The sequence below is a fragment of the Pongo pygmaeus genome, chromosome 5, assembly GCF_028885625.2.
Source record: "Pongo pygmaeus isolate AG05252 chromosome 5, NHGRI_mPonPyg2-v2.0_pri, whole genome shotgun sequence".
In the NCBI taxonomy this organism is placed as follows: Eukaryota; Metazoa; Chordata; class Mammalia; order Primates; family Hominidae; genus Pongo; species Pongo pygmaeus.
Genome location: NC_072378.2, coordinates 151,257,470 through 151,275,268, shown reverse-complemented (window position 1 = coordinate 151,275,268; position 17,799 = coordinate 151,257,470). Strand labels below are relative to the sequence as shown.

The 17,799-nt window shown below is 42.4% G+C and overlaps 1 protein-coding gene across 7 annotated transcripts in view; it reads right to left on the bottom strand.

The window, feature by feature from the left end:
• PLEKHG1 (pleckstrin homology and RhoGEF domain containing G1) overlaps positions 1-17,799 on the bottom strand; it is a 242,938-nt gene that overhangs the window by 36,316 nt on the left and 188,823 nt on the right. For all 7 annotated transcript variants that reach the window (XM_054490716.2, XM_054490719.2, XM_054490718.2 and 4 more), the window contains 3 exons: positions 16,804-16,873; positions 7,302-7,348; positions 2,344-2,494 (listed from right to left, as the gene is read on the bottom strand). In XM_054490716.2, coding sequence (XP_054346691.2) covers positions 2,344-2,494; positions 7,302-7,348; positions 16,804-16,873 — 268 coding nt within the window. The remainder of the gene's footprint in view (positions 1-2,343; positions 2,495-7,301; positions 7,349-16,803; positions 16,874-17,799) is intronic.

Genomic DNA, 17,799 nt, shown 5'->3' with positions numbered 1-17,799 from the left:
TTTACTGAGTACTCAAGTTTTTCTCTAGCTAGAAACTGTAAAATAATTTACATTTTCTATCCATGCTTGGACTAGCTGTTAACAAGATCCTAAATGGCAAATTTAAAAACATAATGATTTCTTCTTTTAGCCTGAGAGACAACTGTGCTCATCAGTAAACAGACTGGGAAGGACAGAGGATATTTCTGTGGGGATTTTCATGGATAGCTATATAACTTTGAAATGATGTGAATGCGCCAGGCACGGTGGCTCACTCCTGTAATCCCAGCACTTTGAGGGGCCGAGGCGGGTGGATCATGAGGTCAAGAGATTGAGACCATCCTGGCCAACATGGTGAAATCCCGTCTCTACTAAAAATACAAAAAATTAGCTGGGTGTGGTGGTGCACGCCTGTAGTCCCAGCTACTCGGGAAGCTGAGGCAGGAGAATCGCTTGAACCTGGGAGGCGGAGGTTGCAGTGAGCTGAGATTGTGCCACTGCACTCTAACCTGGCAACAGAGCGAAACTCCGTCTCAAAAAAAAAAAAAAAAAAAAAAAGAAAGAAATGATGTGAATGACATAGAGGGAGCCCTCTAATCAACTATAAAAGCAGGAAACACTTCAAAAGCAACCAGAAGTTAGTTTTGGATTAATCCAACCACTGTTTTTTTCCTTCATTGCCAGCCCTTAATATGTAGGATAAAGGCTGTTTTTCCTGTTAATTAACTTTTTGTAAGGATCTTGACTTGTCTCATATGCTTAACTGAGATCTTAAACTTTCCTTTTGACTGAAGGCCATCTTACTGTCTAGAAGACCATATTAGAGATTTTTGGGACACACTAGTCTTAGATGTTATATTAACAGAATTCAGCAGAGATGTGTCCTGAGACAAATATTATTTAAGAGTTATTTGGACACTGATTTAGCAAATAAATCCCACTAAATCTAAAAGGTCATAAGGATCAATTTAAAAATTAAAATAATATCCCTGATGTGACTTCATAGAACATAAGATTCTCCAAAGGTGAGCTACCCAGGCAAACAGACAAAGCTAAGAAATTGCCAGTAAAGATGGACAATCAAAGTTCTCGAAATTTTAAATATATATGAACCAAACAAATCTGGAATAATTATCCAAATTAGAAACCTGGAATCACTTAAAAAGAGATACCTATAAACTGCAGGCCTGTTGACGTGGAGAGGAACTCTGAATTAAAATTCTTTTAAAAAGGGGATTTTAATGTATCACAAAAATAATAAAAAACAATAGCTTATTTTTATCAAGTGCCTGTGAGCCACAGTGAATGTGGGGAACTAACAAGATTTAGACCCAGGCAGTCTTTCCCAGAGCCCTGTTCCTAACCACTCCACTGTACTGTCTTTCTCCTGCTACAAAAGTAAGCAAGTCCTACTTATAGAATGAAAATTACTTGCAATAATACTTCTTTTTTTTCCATTCACATCAACTTTTTTGGAGGGTAAGAAATAAGAATTTGAGGCTGGGTGTGGTAGCTCACGTCTGTAATCCCAGCACTTTGGGAGGCTCAGGCAGGAGGATTGCTTGAGCTCAGGAGTTTGAGACCAGGCTGGGCAACATGGTGAAACTCTATCTCTACCAAAAATACAAAAAAGTTAGCCGGGCATGGTGGTGCACACCTAGAGTCCCAGCTACTCAGGATGCTGAGGTAGGAGGATTGCTTGAGCCCAGGAGGCGGAGGTTGCAGTGATCTGTGATTACACCACTGCATGCCAGCCTGGGCAACAGAGCCAGACCCTGTCTTAAAAAAAAAAAGAAAAGAAAAGAAAAAAGAATTTAAGAGCTATGATTATCTTTGTTTCTAAAGCCTTCTTGAATTTTGCAAAAGTAGTGGAAAATAATATAAGAGGAGATACCTGAAGTGATGCTAAGCCCAGCTTGGAGATCACTTATCACGCTGCTCATCTGTCCTCTCCCTTTTCAGCCCCTTCTCTTTGCTCTCCATACAAAAGCCAATCTATGACAAATAGCTTTCCCTTCCAATTGCCTACTGAATCGGGGCTGATGGAAACATTACAAAATCTGTTTTTCATTTGCATGACAGCTCCCTGCCTGAAACTGTCAGTGCACAGGGCGAGGCACTCCTAAGCCCCATCAGAATCAGAGCTAAGATTAATCTCTTCTTCTCTTGGCTGTTGTCAATGGGGCTACGGGCCTAGAATATAAATATCTCCAAATCCTCAAAGCAGATTAGTCAGTTGTGAAATATGAGTGTGGGAAATGTTTCCATATGTCCATAGCATTTTCTGGTATTTTCCACTAAACTTAATATATACACACAAAACTCCCATCCCCTGGAACGTGCTCATGCCAGGCAGAAACTTACATGCAGAAGGAGATGATACTTGAGAATCCGCTGAACTGGTTTCAAGAGATAGGACCCCAGAGGCAGCGAGTGTTTCAGAGTTTCCTGACGTTCCCTGAAGAATTTGGCCAGTATTTTGTTCCTCATACACTCTGTTAGCACAGCCACGGACCTGCAGGAAGAGTCCATGTTTTTATCTAAATTGTAATGCTTTAGGTGGATATTCAAATTTTAAATGCTATTGCAAGTGTAAATGCCCTAAAATGGGTAGGGTAGCTCCAGAGCTGTGGTCAGATCAGCATGCCTTTAGGCAAATTGGAGAAAGGGTTCCCTCTGGGAGGGTGAATTAGAAAAAGGCACTGGAGCCAGTGGCAGTGGCACCCTGGAGCCAGTGGCAGTGGCTTCTAAGGAACAAGTTCCCTCCTTCTAGGAGATGCAGCCTTGTGCCAGGGCCCATGGCTTGGCAAAAGTTATTTGAGAGGGATTTTAGCCCCTAGCTGTGCCCAATCTGGGTATCTCTGTGCAGTGCTCACACAGCACGTCGGTATTCCATTTCCACAGGTTAGATTATAAGGAGTAGGCACTTTTTGTACTAAGAAAAAGGAGTTCCTTCCTGCTAGAAGATCCAGCCCCCTGTCAGAGCATTTGCCACCCCCTCTGCTGGCCCCTTTTATATGATGCACGAACTGTGACCCTATGTGGTAGCCTTGCTTAGAGACCTCTTCTCTTGGGTAGCTTCCCTGTGAGAATCTGTGAACAGGTCTCCCTTTCTACCTCCAAATTGTTATCCTTACAAGTAATACAGCTTCTGGGAAAGCCAGATAGTCTTGCTCCTATGTAGTGCGCCTCAGATGAGGGTGTCCCAAAAGTGGATTAGAATTCTTTCTGCAATCCAGATCCCCCCGAGGTGATGAGCACAGACAGCCCCAAAACATCTTAAGGCAATGGTTGAAACAATGCTGGTATCACAAAGCAAGCTAATGGCTTGTGCAGTCACACGCACGTAAATTAAAAATCTTTCTTTCTCAAAATGTAGAAGGAAGCAGGTGGAAATAATTTCAGCCCTTTTCTCCCTAAGTCAGTAACATTTTCAGGATTAATTGAGAAAATCAGACAGAGCCAAACAACAAAATAAGGCTGTGAGGAAGGAAGTTAAATGGAAGTTTCATAATTAAACTATTAGAATCCCTTTTGTGCCAATCTACTTTGAGAAATATCTATTCAAACTGATTTATTTTCCCCTTGAGTCAAGATTTCAAAACTCTCCATCATGTAACCTAGGAACATTTCTAAGGTTCTTTAGAGTCAGAATTGGCTGCTCTGTAGCCCTTTGGCCACCTAAAGGCTTGGGCTCTTGCTCAAGGGTAAGAACCTGCAACAAATTAGGAGCACCCTGAGCTCCAGGTTCCTGGAAGTCTCGGGCACAGGCAGGCATCTGAGGACAAGGACCTGGCTGGGTTTGTGCCCCTCCCTGGGGAACAGAATGTGGGAGCTTGTGTCTCTTCACAGCAAAATCACTGAGGTGTGACTGGTATGAAGACAGTGGAAACTGTCAAGATGTGCCTGTGACATTTAATATCACCAGCCTGGATCCAAAGGGGGAAGGAAAATTTGTCAGATGGGCTGAAATACCTGGCATGTTTGGCTTGTTAAGTGGGAGAAGGGAACTTTGGGTCTCAGAGAGTAAAGTGATTGGATACAAGTGGACAAGATAAAATATTTCTCTATGAATATGAAAACCACACAATTGGGCAAGAAATTGACATGTGTTCTTCACTGAGAACAACTTTTGAGTACCTCTCTGCTAACACTTTTCTTCAAAGTCAGACTCAATTTTTTTTTTTTAAAGACAACTTTCTCACCAGGCACGGTGACTCATGCCTGCAATCCCAGCACTTTGGAAGGCTGAGGCGGGTGGATCAGTTGAGGTCAGGAGTTCGAGACCAGCCTGGCCAACATGGTGAAACCCCCTCTCTCCTAAAAATACAAAAATTAGATGGGTGTGATGGCATGTGCCAGTAATCCCAGCTACTTGGGAGGCTGAGGCAAGAGAATTGCTTGAACCCAGGAGGCAGAGGTTGCAGTGAGCTGAGATCATGCCACTGCACTTCAACCTGGGCAACAGAGCGAGACTCTAACTCTAAAAAAAGACAACTTTCTCCAGAAAATTATCCTTAACCTTGAGCTTTTATTATACATTACTGAGTTTGTCCTGTGTTAATTTATATTTATTTGATCTTCCAGAACATGCTCTTCCACCATTGCATTTAGTTGTATCTGACCTTCAAAAGAACAGAAACTGCTTGAAGGCAAGGGTATTGTTTGCTATTTCCTGCCAATATAGACAGGCTTGGGACGGTGCTCCATGAATGACAAGCTCTTAAAAATGTCCTTGCCCAAATGATTTTGCCTCTCCCCGGCTCTGAAGGCAGCCTAGCATATGAAGAAGCTGTTTTTATTTTGTACTCTTCTTAATAAATCACAAAATCTTCTGAATTTGAAATTTTGGAAGTTTAAGAATTATTTCTTTAAATGATATGTTTATAATGAAATTTATAGAAACATAATTCCCCAAACAAGCTCCTGTATCATTTTAGATTCTCATAATTGGGTCCGGAACTTTGTTGATTCTTCAGAATCTGAATGTTTTTTTCCTTCCCTAAGGAAGAAGTTTTGTACAGAAGATGAGGGCTGATTCTGTGATTTCTCTAAATTAGGGTGTGAGGCAAGCTGGCTTTTGGTTTAGAACCATGGGATTTAGCTGGGGCATCCTGCAGTTGCCTGATGTTTTCAGCATTAAGATGGAAACAAATACTTTCAGAGAGAAAATTGCTTAAGTGAAACCATGTAAATTAACTATGGGTGGGTCTACAGATAAGGATGTGTAATAAATGTTCTAATATGCATGTGGGTCAATTTATTTATTTATTTATTTATTTTAGGGGAAACTGGGGAAAGCAGGGGTCCTCCAAGGAAAAGTATTTGCCATGAGTAAGTTGAGCCTCTGAACTTCTGGCTTCTTGGGTCTTTTTTTTTTTTTTTTTTTTTTTTTTGAGACAGAGTCTTGCTGTGTTGCCCAGGCTGGAGTGCAGTGATGTGATCTCAGTTCACTGCAATCTCCGCCTCCTAGGTTCAAGTGATTCTCCTGCCTCAGCATCCCAAGTAGCTGGGATTACAGGGATGTGCCATCACATCTAGCTAATTTTTGTATTCTTAGTAGAGACGGGGTTTTGCCATGTTGCCCAGGTTGGTCTCGAACTCCTGACCTCAAGTGATCTGCCCACTTTGGCCTCCCAAAGTGCTAGGATTACAGGCATAAGTCACTGTACTCAGCCGCTTCTTGGGTCTTTAAGAGACAGGATCTTGCTCTGTTGCCTGGGCTGGAGTGCAGTGGTGCGGTAATAGCTCACTGTAGCCTCAAACTCCTGGGCTCAAGCTATCCTCCTGCCTCAGCCTCTTGAGTAGCTCTAGGATTACAGGTGCAGGCCACCACATGCAGCAACATCCTGGGTCTTTTAATCCACACTGGCTTTCTGGGGTTACTCCTGACAGTGGGGAGCAGGGGACCTATTTGTTCTTCCTTCCAGAAGTAACACTCAGGGCTCAGTGTGCTGCCTTCTCTTCTAGGTGGATCCCACCATCCACTTTATCATCAGGGACCTGTCTACCAAGACTGGCTACAGAGTGTGTAAAGTCTCCCTAGCTCTCTTCTTCCTGGCTGGTCCTTAAGATAACTCAAAGTCTGGTGGGGCACGGTGTAATTGCAGCTACTCAGGAGGTTGAGGTAGGAGAATCACTTGAACCAGAAGGTAGAGGTTGCAGTGAGCTGAGATCGCGCCACTGCACTCCAGCCTGGGTGGTGGAGTGAGACTCTATCTCAAAAAAACAAAACAAAACAAAAAAACCCATAACTCAAAGTCTGCTAATCATGTGGGAAAAAAGGAAAATAAAAAGGCAGGGGGAGAATCACAAAGTTTCAGAAACTTTTACAAGGACATACTCATAGCAGCACGAGGTCTTAGGAGTCAGAGAAGAAACCTTGGTTCAAATCCAAGCTGGGCCATCCATCAGCTATGCACCCCTCAGAGAATCACCTTACCTAGCAGAGCCTCAGTTACTTCATCCATGAAATGGGGAAGGGGCAGCGGTGATGGTGAACTCGCACTTATGAAGAATTTAGGAGGGGCCAGGCACTGGGATGGGTGCTCTGCTTAAAAAAAAATCCCTCAATGTCTCTGGATTGCTTTGAAAAGTTAAATTCAGTATTTTGCATTTACAGCATTTAGCACAGGGCTTAGAAATTAGTAAGTGCCCAATAAATATCTTCTGGAGAAAAAAAGAAATTCCTACAATTGTAGCCCATCATCTTAGGCCCAACTCCCTTACTGAAATGGTTAATAAATTGTCCAAGGATGCTTCCTACACTGCCCTTGTGCCACTGATTTCCAATGCAAGGAAAACTGAACCAACAACCCAGGCGAGATGACGATGCTCCTCTTCTCATCTAGGCTTATGATGATCTGTCCTTCCTCTGAACTCCATTAAACTTATACAGTTCATAAAACTTATTTGGAAAAAATAGAACCTGTTCTCTCCCCACCTAGATTATAGAAACTCATTATCAGTGTTTCCTAAATTCTTAAAAACATGACACACACAGAAAAGGGTTAGCAGGCAAGACTTGCGGCCTGATGCAACAGCTTGCTTAGTTTCCTTTTGGAGATACCTAGTCATCTTTTTGGTTTCTCCATAGACTTTTACAATTTTTCCCCACACTGGCTCTGTAGGGAGCCCCAAAGCCCAGATGGATCCATATCTGGGTGCCCCTGTAATCTGTTCTCAGCATGTTTTGCATTCTTCCCATAGTATTTAGCACAAGGCCAGGCACAGAATGCCTACCAACCATGTGTACTGCACCAGCTGACTTGAAACAATGTGAAAGTGAACAAAAGTACTCTTGGCCCATTCTCGATCCATACCTTGGATAGTTAGTGCAATACTGGGTATAAATGTGGAACTCTTCACTCTGCAATGAAACAAAAGAAATTTTTATAGGCAACAAAGCACAGACATAAACATTCATTTGAAAACAATAAAAAGAAATAGCATTTGGGTCTTGACATTTATATATATATATATATATATATATATATATATATATATATATATTTTTTTTTTTTTTTTTTTTTTTTTTTTGCGGCGGAGTTTTGCTCTTGTTGGCCAGGCTGGAGTGCAATGGCACGATCTCGGTTCACCGCAATCTCTGCTTCCCCGCTTCAAGTGATTATCCTGCCTCAGCCTCCCGAGTAGCTGGGATTACAGGAATGCGCCACCATCCCTGGCTTTGGTGGATTTCAATGTCTTTCACAATTTTTTCCTAGACTGCCAAAGAAAAGAGGTATGTAGACAGGGAGGGGAAGTGGCCGGAACTTTTGATGGTAAGACTTTCAGTCAGAATAACTAATTCAAGGCCAATGAATTACTAGCTCCAGCAAAATCTAAAATAAAATTACTTTTTTTTTTTTTTGAGATGGAATCTCGCTCTGTCGCCTAGGCTGGAGTGCAGTGGCACAATCTCTGCTCACTGTAGCCTCCGCCTCTGCCTCCGCAGTTCAAGCAATTCTTGTGCTTCAGCCTGCTGAGTAGCTGGGATTACAGGCATGGTCACCATGCCCAGATAATTTTTTGTATTTTTAGTAAAGATGGGGTTTCGCTATGCTGGCCAGGCTTGTCTCTAATTCCTGGTCTCAAGTTATCCGCCTGCCTCAGCCTCTCAAAGTGCTGGGATTACAGGCATGAACCACTATGCCTGGCCTTGAAATTATATTTTGAAAAAGAGCCACAGATTATTTTGGTAGGGTTTCACATTCTCCAATTCTTTTTTAACTTTTACTTTCTTTTACTTTTTAGACCACTTAATGCTGGATTCACATGTGACTCTAAGTTAGTGCCTATTTTTCTGGTAGCTTTAATTTTTTTAAATTCTAAAATCTCTACTTAGAATCCTTCCTGTTAACCTCAACTGGAATTAGGTTAAACTATTTTTTTAATGGAAAGTTTCAAGCATATATAAAAGTAGAGAGGATGGTATAATGAATCCCCAAGTTTCCATCGTCCAACCTCAATAATCATTAACTCCTCGTCTCTGACCCCCGCCCCCGCTCCCCTGCTTCCCCATCATTCTGAATTAAATTCTAGACATAATTTGGCTTGTAAATATTTTAACATGTATCTCTAAAATAAGGACTTTATTTTTTGAGACAGAGTCTCACTCTGTTGCCCAGGCTGGAGTGCAGCAGTGTGACCTCGGCTCACTGCAACCTCTGCCTCCCGGGTTCAAGCAATTCTCCTGCCTCAGCCTCCTGAGTAGCTGGGACTACAGGTGTATGTTACCACACCCAGCTAATTTTTTGTATTTTTAGTAGAGATAGGGTTTCGTCATGTTGGCCCGGCTGGTCTTGAACTCCTGGCCTCAAGTGATCCGCCCGCCTTGGCCTCCCAAAGTGTTGGGATTATAGGTGTGAGCCACCGCGCCCAGACTAAAATAAGGGCATTAAACATTATACCATTGTTACACTTAAATAATTCCATAACATCATGAAGTTTCACCAGTTACTATTCATATTTCCTTTTTTCTTTTTAAAACATTTTGCCTGTTTGGTATGCAAATAAAAATCACACAGAGCAAATGGCTGATATCTCTTTAGTAGTCTCTTTTCATCTTTAAGCTCTCCCCTATTTTTCTTCCTTTTGCAAGTGAGTTGAAGAAACCACACTGTTGAGTTGCACAGCCCCAGTTCCAGAATTACCGATGACATCCCTGGAGTTTCCTTTTTACTTATTTTTTTTGAGATGGATTCTCCCTCTGTTGCCCAGGCTGGAGTGCAGTGGCACGATCTTGGTTCACTGCAGTCTCTGCCTCCCAGGTTCAAGTGATTCTCCTGCCTTAGCCTCTCAAGTAGCAGGGATTACAGGCATGCGTCACCACGCCTGGCTAATTTTTGCATTTTTAGTGGAGGTAGGGTTTCACCATGTTGGCCAGGCTGGTCTTGAACTCCTGACCTCAAGTGATCCACCCACCTTGGCATCCCAAAGTGCTGGGATTGCAGGCATGAGCCACCACGCCTGGCCTGGTTTCATTTAATATGACCTGTCCATTATACTCATATTGGTTTAGTAGAGACTTGCTCAGATTTAGGTTCCGTAATTTGGCACAATACACTAGAGGCTGTTTTGTGCTTCCTCTAATGGAGGTACAATGGAAGTCTAATGGAATCAAGAAGTCCAATGGACATAAAGTCTGGTTGTCTCTCTTCTGTGATGCTAACAACCACTGGTACTTATTGGCTAGATCTATTAATTTATTAGGGGTTGGAAAATGGTAGTATTTCTAATACTGTACTCCTTATTTACTAGCTAGAATCTTTCCAAAAAACAAACTTCCTTATATTAACTCTTGGTTACTCTGCAGTTTATGGTTTGTATGGGAAAGGCAGAATAAATGCTTAATTCTTTCCTTTTCATTTCAAGACAGGATCTTGTTCTGTCACCCATGCTGGAGTACAGTGGCGTTGTCACAGTTCATTTCAGCCGCAACCACCTGGGCTCAAGTGATCCTCCCACCCCAGCCTCTAGAGTAGCTGGGATCACAGACATGCCACCACCTCTGGCTAAGTTTAAAACTTTTTATGGAGACAGGGTCTTGCTATATTGCCCAGTCTAGTCTCAAACTTCTGGGCTCAAGTGATCCCCCTGCCTCAGCCTCCTAAAGTGTATTACATGGATAAGCTACCACACCCAGCCAATTCTTTCCTTTAATTTTCAAAATAATGTATTGGTTCTCCAGCGTCGTGCAAAGGTGATCAATTTGGTGTTTTAATATCCCTGCAAATTCATTAATATGAGCCTATTTAATGAGTTTCCATTGTTTTCAGTTAATTATCTTCACTGATGCTCAAATTATCCCATTTTTGGCTAGTAGGAGCCCCTTCTTAAGCATTCATGACCTGGCCTATGGTTTTTTGTAGCTTGTTTCCTGGTGTGACAAGATGTCCCAGACTATCTTGTATATTTCGTGCCCCACACTCATTCTTCATGGAGCCTCTATTCCTTCTGGCAGGAAACAGTGTTTGGAGACCACAATCTGGGTATCAGGGATACTCTTGCTGTAGGGTAATCATCATTCCTGGGACTTTTCAGTGGACAGAGTTAGGAAGTGGTACAGTTTTTTTTTTGTTTTTTGTTGTTGTTGTTGTTGTTGTTGTTTTGAGATGGAGTCTTGCTCTGTCACCCAGGCTGGAGTGCAGTGGTGCAATCTTGGTTCACTGCAGCCTTTGCCTCTTGGGTTCAAGTGACTCTCCTGCCTCAGCCTCCTGAGTAGCTGGGACTACAGGCACTCACCACTACGCCCAGTTAAATTTTTCTATCTTTAGTAGAGATGGGGGTTAGCCATGTTGGCCAGGCTGGTCTCGAACTCCCGACTTCAGGTGATCACCTGCCTTGGCCTCCCAAAGTGTTGGGATTACAGGCGTGAGCCATCGCGCCCAGCCAGGAAGTGGTGGGTTTTTTTTTTTTTGTGAGACTGAATCTTGCTCTGTCGCTCAGGCTGGAGTGCAGTGGTGCGATCTCAGCTCAATGAAACCTCTACCTCCTGGGATCAAGTGATTCTCCTGCCTCAGCCTCCCAAGTAGCTGGGACTACAGGCATGCATCACCATGCCCGGCTAATTTTTGTATTTTTAGTAGAGACAAGGTTTCTCCATGCTGGCCAGGATAGGAAGTGGTGTTTTTTTTTTAAAGGATAGAATACAACCTTAGTTCATACTAACACTTATATTAATAATTCAGATACAGGACTACAGAACTTTTGATTAGCTACACTCATTCTTTTGTCTGTGTTTTCTTTCTCCTACCATTTCCACATCTCAATGATGTTAACATAAATACTTCTTTGCATTATCTTGCAACACACTCAATAATTTCAGAATAACAATAGCAACACCACCATAAATAGTATCATTATTAAACAGTTACAGATGTATTTGCTGTGTTTCATCTAAAGCATATTTTCAAATCAACTGAAATTCCTATTGCATGGTTATGCCACCAACTGGATACAGTTTAATTTTGCTTTCAATTTTTGGAGACTGCTTTTTGGAACCTTAGTTTTGTTCTATAATTACGTAAAATATTCACATGGCTTCAAAGTCAACTCTACAAAGAAATTCATATTCAAAGAAGCCTAACCTCTTTTTTTTTTTTTTCTTTTTTGAGACAGATTCTCGCTCTGTCACCCAGGCTGGAATACAGTAGCAACATCTCGGCTCACTGCAACCTCTGCTTCCCGGGTTCAAACGATTCTCCTGCCTCAGCTTCCTGAGTAGCTGGGATTACAGGCATGTTCCACTACGGCCCAGCTAATTTATTTTTATTTTTTAGTAGAGATGGGGTTTTGCCATGTTTGCCAGGCTGGTCTCAAGCTCTGGGCCTCAAACGATCCACCCACCTCGGCCTCCCAAAGTGCTGAGATTACAGGTGGGAGCCACCGCTCCCGGCCTCCGAAGAAGCTGAACCTCTATTCTTTTCCCTTCTAGTCTGTTTCCTCCATCCCTCCATTGGTAATCAATTTTTAATCTTACAGCTTTTCCTCTCCTAGATAAACAAATCATGTTATACCAGTGATCCTCAAACTTGAGTATCAGAATTACCTGGAGGGCCTGTTAAAACATAGATTGCTGGGTTTATGATGTAGTAGGTCTTAGAGTAGGGCCTAGGAATCTGCATTTCTAACGAGTTCCCAAGTGACCTGATGCTGGCAGGTCCAAGACCACACTTTGGGAACCACAGTGCTGTACACACACTTTTATCCACTCCCTCCCCAGAGGAGTATATAAAGATATTCCTTTTTCTTTTGTTTTTGAGATGGAGTCTTACTCTGTCGCCCAGGCTTGGAGTGCAGTGGCGTGATCTCGGCTCACCGCAACCTCCACCTCCTGGGTTCAGGTGATTCTCCCGCCTCAGCCTCCCAAGTAGCTGGGAATACAGGCGCCTGCCACCATGCCTGGCATTTTTTTTGCATTTTTAGTAGAGATGGGGTTTCATCATGTTGGCCAAGCTGATCTTGAACTCCTGATCTCAGGTAATCTGCCTGCTTTGGCCTCCCAAAGTGCTGGGATTACACGCATGAGCCACCATGCCCGTCCGAGATATTCTTTACTGTTATTGCTTCACAGTACTTCATTACGTGGATATACTACAGTTGATTCAAATAGCTTCTTGATTAGGGACATTTGGCTGTTTCTAGTCTTTTGCAGTAACAAACATTACTGCAAAGAACAGTATTATGCTTACATGAATTTCTGTCAGTGTATCCTTGGAATAGACCTCTCGATGTAGGACTGTGGGTGAAAGGGTGAATTCAGATGCTAGACACACAGCCCAATTCCTCTCCATAGGGGCTGTGCCATTTTCTTTTCCTACAGTTGTGAGTGTCTGTTTCCCCCATGGCCTTGCCAACATTTCAAGCATTGTACCAAATTTTCAAGCACGGTATTTAAAAAAGTCTAAATTAGTTGTCAACTATTAAAAGTTGAAAGATATAAATATTTTGATTTTGGCCAGGCATGGTGGCTCATGCCTGTAATCGCAGTACTTTGGGAGGCCAAGGCAGGTGGATCACCTGGGGTCAGGAGTTCAAGATCAGCCTGACCAACATGGAGAAACCCCATCTCTACTAAAAAAAAAAAAAAACGAAAAATTAGCCGGGTGGTGGCACATGCCTGTAATTCCAGCTACTTGGGGTGCTGAGGCAGGAGAATTGCTTGAACCTGGGAGGCGGAAGGTGTGGTGAGCCAAGATTGCACCACTGCACCCCAGCCTGGATGACAGGAGCGAAACTCTGTCTCAAGAAGAAAAAAAAAATTTCAATTTCTTGCTTCTCCTGAAGGAGTATAAGACCCACCAGCCCTGGGCCTGCAGTTTCACATGGCAATGACCATCCCCAGGAGACCAGGCGAACACCTTGATTGCTATAGACTCCACCTGGGCACCTTTGTGCACCGGAGTTCACTTATTGGTTCTTGAAGCCAGCCCTGGCTCCATGGATGAAAATGCCAGAGTGACTCGCCCAAGGTCTGTGAGCAAGTTAATGTAGTAAATGGGGACTTTTCTCTGATTGGCTCATACTCTGAGTTTCTTGCTTTTTCTTTCCTGCCTCTTGCTATACTCAACCTGGAATAGAACAATATCAAGTGGACTTTCCTTACAATTTGGGACCTGTAGGATCATTTGAAATACAAATTAAAAAACAATGGTTTCAATGAAATTAGGTTGACATTGCATAATATAGTGACCTGCTTCTACCCAGCTATCATAAGACCTCATGACTTCTGCACGATTGAATTTCTGTGCATTTTGTGACATCATGGCTCTATTCCTATTTTAAATTGGAGGGCTTTGATTTAAATAAGCTATATATCTTTAATTGGAATTAAATGCAAGTTTGCCCTTAGGTTTGTGAAGCTCTGTGGACCTTACAAATGATGGTTTCACATAAAAATCAACAGCTCCTAGTTAGATACCATTAGTTATTAAATATGCCACCCCAAATCTGCTTAGAAGGATTTAGGGGAATGTGTTATACAAATATATATAAACTATAAGAAAAGATATTTCCTTCTAGTTCTTCAAATCATTCAAATTGTAATTAGAGATGACATAGAAATGAGACATTTAATTATGAAAGAGCCAAAATATGATATAATCAGTGCTGACCAATCAAGCACCTGGGTCCCTCAAATAGTTATTGAATAGGTAGCCACAGTAAAGCAATATGTATGATTTTAGGGTTTCTTCTGCCCCAGGGTCCTCCTCTCCCTCTCTGATTCCTGAGAAGTTTTCACTGGACACTACAAGAAAGACTTAATATGTAAACAGCATATGGGTAAGGTAACTTTGACTTAAATTCACTCTAATCATCTGACTATCCAATATCCACACTTCCTCGAGGATAATTTCAGTAAGTGGGTGGTACATGTGTATGCTTGTGTGTGCTTGTGTGTATGCATGTGTGTGTGTGCACACACACTCACTCCCTGGGCTCCAAAAGGAAGAAGGCACCAACAGTGAGAGAGAGCCACACAACAAGGGATGGTAGGGAGAGTAGGCAGCTAAGGGGAGGTTGAGGGTCTAAAGACAGACTTTGTCTCCCTCCTAAATGTTGCCCGGGTCAGCCTTGCTGCCAGTCAAGATGAGGGGTAGATGTGAAGGTGGAAGTAAAGGCAGCAAAGTGAGCCATTCTAGGTGTTTCCAGAGACCTAAAACAGACAAATGTTTACTGGGAGAAGGTTTGGCCCGCCCAGTAGGAAACTTTAATTTCTGTCCTTCAAGAGAACTGTGGGTTTATTCTTCTATGAGCATCAGGTAAAAAGCAACCATGTTCTCCACTTGTCGATAAGGACTTCTGTAACCTACACATTCCACGACAGTAAGCAAGGTCAAAGATGAATCTCTGTGCAGGCCCCAGTGGTTCAGATAAAAGCAGAAGTCAACTGTCAGCTTCACCTCTTTCATTAATGGCCTCCCAATTAAAGCAATTTTCCATTCCTCCCTAGAGTTGAACAGCTGGTTGTGTTTCAGAAGATGTAACATCTTCTAAATGTCAGGCTGCTGAGTGAAAGGCAGGCAGTGCCCGAGCCCGGCACTCCCTCAGGATTCCCCGTTTCCATGCGAAAGTGCAGAGAGCTCAAGTCAGTCTTCTAATTAAACTTGGCAATATTACAATGAAAAGGAAGATTTGGGAGTTGGCAACATGGCACATAAACAAACTTTTATGTGAATAATTAAGCGAGAGCTAAGCATATGCTGGAACATCTTTAATCAACTTCTGATTACAGTTACCAGTAAAAGCCCAAACGTTTCCGAAAGCTTCTATGTTGTTTATGTGCTGTGGTTATTCTAACATATCTCCTTTGATATACCCAGCATATCTTTTTAGCCATTTCGCCTTCTTTCATTTTTCTTCTTTTTTTCAAATCCCTGCCCAATTTTGACACAGGCAACTGTGAAAAGGATTGTATGTGTAAACTTACACATGGGTAAATGTGTGTGCACAAACACTTTACATGTGAACACACACACACAAAGTCAGGAGAGTTCTATATACGAGCCCATGGATTGCGCCTTTAAGGAACTTTGCTCCAATGAAACCCAGGGTGTTGTGTTTGGAAGCCATCCGGATGCATCTGCCGCCATCAGAAATGACCCTGTGGAACAGTCCAGAGCCAGGTCAGACTGGAACGACATCTCCCAGTTCACACCGGACTCCGGGTGTGCTAATTCCCAGTGGGTCTCAAAGCGCCATCACGAACTTTTATTAAACCTTCGTGCATTTCAAACTACAACTGCAGAAACCACATGAAAATTTGCTGCAAAACAATTTCTGCTAAAGGCTTTCCAAACAAAAGCAGTTGAATGTTTAAGAGAATTTAAACAAGACAGGAATCTCTATATACTAGGCAGCATGCTGAGAAAATAATGTAGGAAACGCTCGCCGGGTAGGTTTCAGAATTCCATCTCCTATTCCAGTTCAGAGCACGAGCTTACTGTCATTTAAGCTTTGAAAGTCAAATCCTTTGCTTGTATTTTTTGAAACCATTGATGCAGCTTAAGAAAACAGTGGAAGAGTACATTTTTAAAATGTAGGAGATTAATTCTGCTTCTCTCTATCCCTCAAAAGATAATTATCTATATTAAAGATAATTATAGAGACTAGGCTAATGCCACATATATTATACGTAAAATATTTAGATTCTCTTGGACCTTCACTAAAACTAAACTTCCACTTCCACTAAACCAAACCAGTTTAGTGGCATTTTATATTTTTCTAACATTCATCTTCTTTTTTTTTTTTTTGAGACAGAGTCTCACTCTTGTCGCCCAGGCTGGAGTGCAATGGCGTTATCTCGGCTCCCACTGCAACCTCCGCCTCCTGGGCTCAAGTGATTCTCCTGCCTCAGCCTCCCGAGTAGCTGGGATTACAGGCACGCCACCACGCCTGGCTAATTTTTGTGTTTTTAGTAGAGATGGGGTTTCACCATGTTGGCCAGGCTGGTCTCAAACTCATGACCTCAGGTGATCCGCTCGCCTCAGCTTCCCAAAGTGCTGGGATTACAGGTGTGAGCCACCGTGCCCGGCCTACTTTTCTAACATTCTTCTACTCTGGACTCTCCCCTCCCAAGCTTTAAGTTTTTCCCAGAAAAGAGTAACATTATTCAGTTACGGTACAAGTTCTAGAACAACTACTAGATTAGCGTCTCCCTGGCTCCAGGAACAATACATTTTTGCTACTCAAACAAACAAACCAGAGAAAGATTAGTGGCTAACTCTATCTGATATGAAACAAACCAGTCATTTTAACTTTAAAATGAAAAATTCTGTACTCTGTATCTGTCTCAGTTGGCCCAGAAGGATGAACCCTGCTTACCTTGGACACAAAACACTCTGCTATGGCCACAGGATCATTTTCACAGTTTTCCAAATCTTGCAGAAGTTCACTAATAAAAAAATAACAGCCAGGAAGTATTAGATTGTAGTCTTCTGGGTGAGTACATTTTGTATAATTTAAAAGTTTAAACATTTCCATGGCATTTACAAGGAATCATATAATTGGATAACTGAGGACCTGCTGTCATTGTATCCAAGGCTTAGGTAAGGGACTTGCCGAAGGTCATGGTGGAGCAGGGGATTAAATCCCGTAACTCTCCCACCAGAGCTAAGCCCTGCCTGTCTTTAAGTTTTGCAGGTGTTTGTCATCATCTACTTGAATGCTCACCCATGGCTCATTCAGATATCAAATAGCTGCCTAGGTACCAGGTACAGTGTAAAGGATTAGGAACACATCAGTGAGCAAAGTGAGACATGGGCTCTCAGAAGTCCCCAACCTTTTTGGCACCAGGGATCGGTTTCGTGGAAGACAACTTTTCCACAGACTGGATTGTGGGGATGGTTTTGGGATGACTCAAGCGCATTACACTTACCATTAGATTCTCATAACCTAGATCCCGTGCATGCACAGTTCCCAATCGGGTGTGTGCTCCTATGAGAATCTAATGCTGCCACTGATCTGACAGGAGATGGAACTCGGCTTCGCTTGCTCTCACCTCCTGCCCTGCAGCCCAGCTCCTAACAGGTCAAAGACTGGTACTGGTCTGTGACCTGGGGGTTGGGGACTCCATGGCTCTGGTCTTATGGAGCTTCCAATCCATTGGAAGAGTCAAGCATTCAATGAAAAATCACACTAATGAATACAAAATTATAACAGAGATAGTGCTTTAAAGGAGAGATATGCTGGGGAGGGAAATATCTTTCCTAAAATGTAAATCCATGTTATTTTTTTTTACTAGGAATATCATTATTTTAAGTAACAGCATAATACTTCATTGTGTGACTGTACCATAATTAATTCAATGAATCTCACACT